Raw genomic sequence first — 4,686 nt, 5'->3', positions numbered from 1 at the left:
CCTCCGCTGTCCAGCAGGCGTCTCAGGGCGATGTCGGCCAGCTGGGTCACGGCGGAGAAGGCCTCGTCCAGACTGAGGAACATGGAGAAGTCCCTCTGGCGCCGCCTGGTGGTCACGCGCAGAACCTCCGTCAGCAGGCCCGCCGAGGCCCGCTCCAGACGGATCACCTCCGCCCACGGGACCACGAACTTCACTACAGGGAGAGGGGGGAGGGGGGGATAGGGGAGGAGTGAGGGGCAGGGGGGGAGGAGTGAAGGGAGAGAGAGGGAGGAGAGATGTCAGGGAGGAGCAGGGGGAGAGGGGGGGGGGAGGAGAGATGTCAGGGGGAGAGGGGGGGAGGAGTGAGATTGGTCAACTGAACAGAAACCAGCAGCATCAGAGCTTTACAGTAACATCATGACATCAACATGCCTCTACTTCTCCATGTCAGAGTCAGGGTTAGGGTCAGAGTTAGGGTCAGGGTTCTCCACCAGGGAAGGTCAGATGAACGTGACCTCGGCAGCATCACCATGGAAACATCTCCAGAGATGATAACAGTCTTTCATATCTCTCTTTGATCGCCAACAATATCGTTGTATGTGAAAGCGTGATGCCATTCCTCAACAAATTTAGCCATCCAACACATTGTGGGGAGGACCCTGTATGATGCACACACACGGCGTGGGGGAGTGGGGAAGCATTTGAGGTCCGTACCTTCCTTGCCCAGCAGGAAGGCGTAGAAGGCCAGGTGGTTGGTGCTGAGGAACAGGCCTCCCTGGCGCGGCACGCGGCCCTTCCAGCAGCAGCAGGCGTAGTGGATCACCAGCTGCTCCGACGCCGGCAGCCCGAAGTGCAGCTGGAACCTCAGAACCGCCTCGCGGAACTTCTCTGGCTCCTCCTCCTGGGCCGCCTGGCGACCTCTGAGCTCCTCCGCTATCAGACCCTGAGGAGGGGGGGGAGGAGAGGGAGGGGGAGGGGGGGTGGAGGTTTAACGCCGACCTATTCCTTGGATATTTAATCCAAAAGGACCCTAACACTCTAGAAAAGGATTCTTCATTTGTTTAACCCTTTGAGCCTTTTCACAGAAGGTTCAACCTGGAACCCAGAAGGGCTCAACAAGGAACTTCTTCAGAGACAATTTGTGACGTTAGAATTATAAGGTTCTATCTCCATTTTTGTCAAAATTGAGTTTTTTTACATAATCTGATCCATTAGGTGTTTATTAATGCCTGTGTGGTGTTATTTTTTTAAATGTTGACATTTTTTAGTTAGTAATTCATAAAATACAAAGGTTCCATCTCACAAAACATAATGGAATGTAAAAACGTCTGAACTGAAATCTCTGAACTACCCTAAACGGAGATAGAACCTTATCATTCTAAACGGAGATAGAACCTTATCATTCTAAACGGAGATAGAACCTTATCATTCTAAATGGAGATAGAACCTTATCATTCTAAACAGACAGAACCTTATCATTCTAAGATAGAACCTTATCATTCTAAACGGAGATAGAACCTTATCATTCTAAACGGAGATAGAACCTTATCATTCTAAACGGAGATAGAACCTTATCATTCTAAACGGAGATAGAACCGTATCATTCTAAATGGAGATAGAACCTTATCATTCTAAGCTCACGAAATGAAGAACCGTTTTTAGAAGCTTTTCCTCTAAGAGTGTGAGCCCGGGTTAGGGTTAGGATCAGGCCAGACTCAGTACCTTGACTTTGCCTGTGACGAAGCTGGTGACGTCGTCCTTGTTCTCAAACACAGAGAGCGAGGGCAGCAGGGTCTGGACCAGCCAGGCCCAGTGTCTGTTCAGCTCCTCCACAGCAGCCCCTGTAACACACACACACACACACACACACACACACACACACACACACACACACACACACACACACACATCAGAGAGAGAGGCAGATAATGGGGGAGAGTGAGAGAGAGAGAGAGATAGACAGGGAGAGAGAGAGAGAGACAGAGAGAGATAGACAGGGAGATAAAGAGAGAGAGAGAGAGAGATAGACTGGAAGAGAGAGAGACAGAGAGAGATAGAGAGAGAGAGGTAAACAGGTAAACAGTAGTAAAGGTAGCGTAGGTAGGTAGTAGGTAGGGAGAGGTAGCGTACCGCTGGCTATGACCCAGCTGACCTGTGACCCCGGCACCTGCAGCAGGATCCTGAAGGGCGTGACCCTGGCACTGGAGTCCAGCACCGTGTCCAGAGCCCCCACCAACAGACCTGCACACACACACGCACACACACACGCACACCAGGGTTTCCGTTAGAAAAATTTGCCGTCGGACATCGTGTCCGGGACGAATTCGATTTACCGGACAAACGTGATATATTCCGGTCATCATATTAAAATATAATAAAATTTTTTTTTTTCAAAATCATATTTCTTTTTTTCAAATCTAATATAGCTGTTTGTCGCGGTGATTACTGTTGTGTAGCGGCCTATATATGCCATTTAATGTCTATTTCTCATCCGATACGATTAGATGCGAGCTATATAATATATAATAATATAACATGATTTGACGCATGCGCGCTATGCCATGCGTCAAATCCAGCGCTGAACGGGCGCCTCACTGGGAACTGAACAGACAGCATCGATCAATGAACGGACTCCACATTACGTTAACTGAAGTTTGTTAAATTGTTTGGGATTAATGTGAGTTTTCTATTTTCTCTTTCCAGTTTTACCCTTTTTTTTAAATCAATAAAACAACGTCATTTCTATAACCAGGTCTCGCTGGTTGGGAAGGCATTTCGTTTAGCTCGGGAGTATGACAATGGGGAGAACATAACTGTTTATTGAGAAACAATTGATAGGCAGTCTGGGATACGTATATAAAGAAATACCACAATGTCTAGATGTATAACATTTTATTGAACAGTAACAGTGCAAGCATGTAGGCTTCTGGCGTGACACGGCTAGCCTAATTTCCGTTCATATGCCTTTTATCAGATAAAATAAAATAGAATAAAACTCTTTGAAAATAAATAGGCTTTAAATTAACTTGCAATGCGTATAGGCTAATTTCCGTTCGATGTTACAGCCTAGGGCTAGGCTATGCCTTTTCTCAGATAGATAGGGGATAGCCCTGTAAGCTCATACGGGTCTGTATGTCGTCCTGAAGACCGGCTGTTAGATCATATCGCTGAAGTTTGTCTCCATCTTAGTGTAAATGTTGTCCGTTTTGTTTGTTATCCTTGTTATTGTGCGATAAAGTTAAAGCGCTCCGCTTCGGGACACCATTTTCAGCTGAGCACCAAACACACACACACTCGTGTAACACTGCCCGAGAGAGAAGGACCCGCCCCCTTTAGTTAGCCTATAGCCTATAGGCTAACTAAAGGGGGCGGGTCCTTCTCTCTCGGGCAGTGTTCTGTGTGTGTGTTTGGTGCTCAGCTGAAAATGGTTAGAGGGAATTATTTTCACCGGACATTTATGTCCGACGAGTTTTCAACTTGTCGGACTTCCACTAATTTTACCGGACAAAGACCGGGAATTACCGGTTAACGGAAACCCTGACGCACACGCACACACACACACACACAGAGACACTGGGAGTTAGTGAGAGATACTGCTAACTGACAACACATAGACACAAGAAGGCAGAAGGTTCATTACCACGTCCAGAACAGAAACGACACATTCCACAGCGGGGTGCAAACAGACCGCTAGGCCTCTGAAGCTGTTGGTTTACACAGAGCCGTACGAGGGCCTCGTCTAAACGCCGTGCCAACAGTAGGTACCAGTAACATAATAACATCATCGTATAATAAAGTGTTTAGTAAAGCTTAGAGGCCCTAACCACGGGGGGGGGGAGGGGGGGGGAAGCTACATGTGTTGATGCTGCCGGTAACTGACAACGCTCTGCTAACTGTCGTCCCTCTCTCTGGGGTAAATAAAGTTGTGTGGGATTGAATTGGATGGAAAGTGACTCCAGGAGCCAGAAGCAGCATTCCGGGACAACGCCAAGCTCCCGTTAGCTAAATCCAATCATCCCGCAGATTAGAGACACACGCCTGTGAAACACCAAAGGCAACATAAAAAGACCCTTCACTCATCATCATCATCATCATCATCATCATCCTCTGTTTTAGTAGTTAACCACGTAATCAGAGTCATGTGTCTCTCCACCGAGGGCCTGACCACAACACACACACACACACACACACACACACACACACGCACACACACACGCACACACACACACACACACACACACACACACACACACACACACACACACACACACACACACACACACACACACACACACACACACACACACACACACACACACATACATACACACACACACACACACACACACACACACACACACACAGCCCTCTCTTGTCTAGTCCTAACTCTACATTTCCTCTCCGTGGAGAGCTGAACACTCGGAGCAGAATGGGCCAATCAGGAGCGTCAGTGGGAATAATAGTCAGAAGAGGTGATTTCCCTAAAAAGCGCTGTCCAATCAGGCGTACCCAATCAGTGATGAGTAGTAAACACCCAGCAGGAGAGAGAGAGAGAGCGGGGTGAGAGAGAGAGAGAGAGAGCGGGGGGAGAGAGAGAGAGAGAGAGCGGGGGGAGAGAGAGAGAGAGAGAGAGAGAGAGAGAGCGGGGGGAGAGAGAGAGAGAGAGAGAGCGGGAGAGAGAGAGAGAGAGAGCAGCTATTACTTATC

At 48.2% G+C, this 4,686-nt stretch overlaps 1 protein-coding gene across 1 annotated transcript in view; it reads right to left on the bottom strand.

Annotated features, from left to right (window-relative positions):
* Positions 1-7: 7 nt before the first annotated feature.
* Positions 8-4,686, bottom strand: part of LOC308175467 (TBC1 domain family member 8-like) — a gene marked incomplete at both ends in the record, with an annotated part of 8,802 nt that continues 4,123 nt past the window's right edge. Inside the window, 4 exons of the mRNA XM_080551132.1 lie at positions 8-193; positions 694-922; positions 1,702-1,820; positions 2,110-2,220. Of these exons, the coding sequence (XP_080407258.1) occupies positions 8-193; positions 694-922; positions 1,702-1,820; positions 2,110-2,220 (645 nt within the window). The remainder of the gene's footprint in view (positions 194-693; positions 923-1,701; positions 1,821-2,109; positions 2,221-4,686) is intronic.

Source organism: Nansenia antarctica (genome assembly GCF_963989245.1).
Source record: "Nansenia antarctica genome assembly, contig: SCAFFOLD_679, whole genome shotgun sequence".
NCBI lineage: Eukaryota > Metazoa > Chordata > Actinopteri > Argentiniformes > Microstomatidae > Nansenia > Nansenia antarctica.
This window is presented reverse-complemented; position numbering and strand designations above follow the sequence as displayed.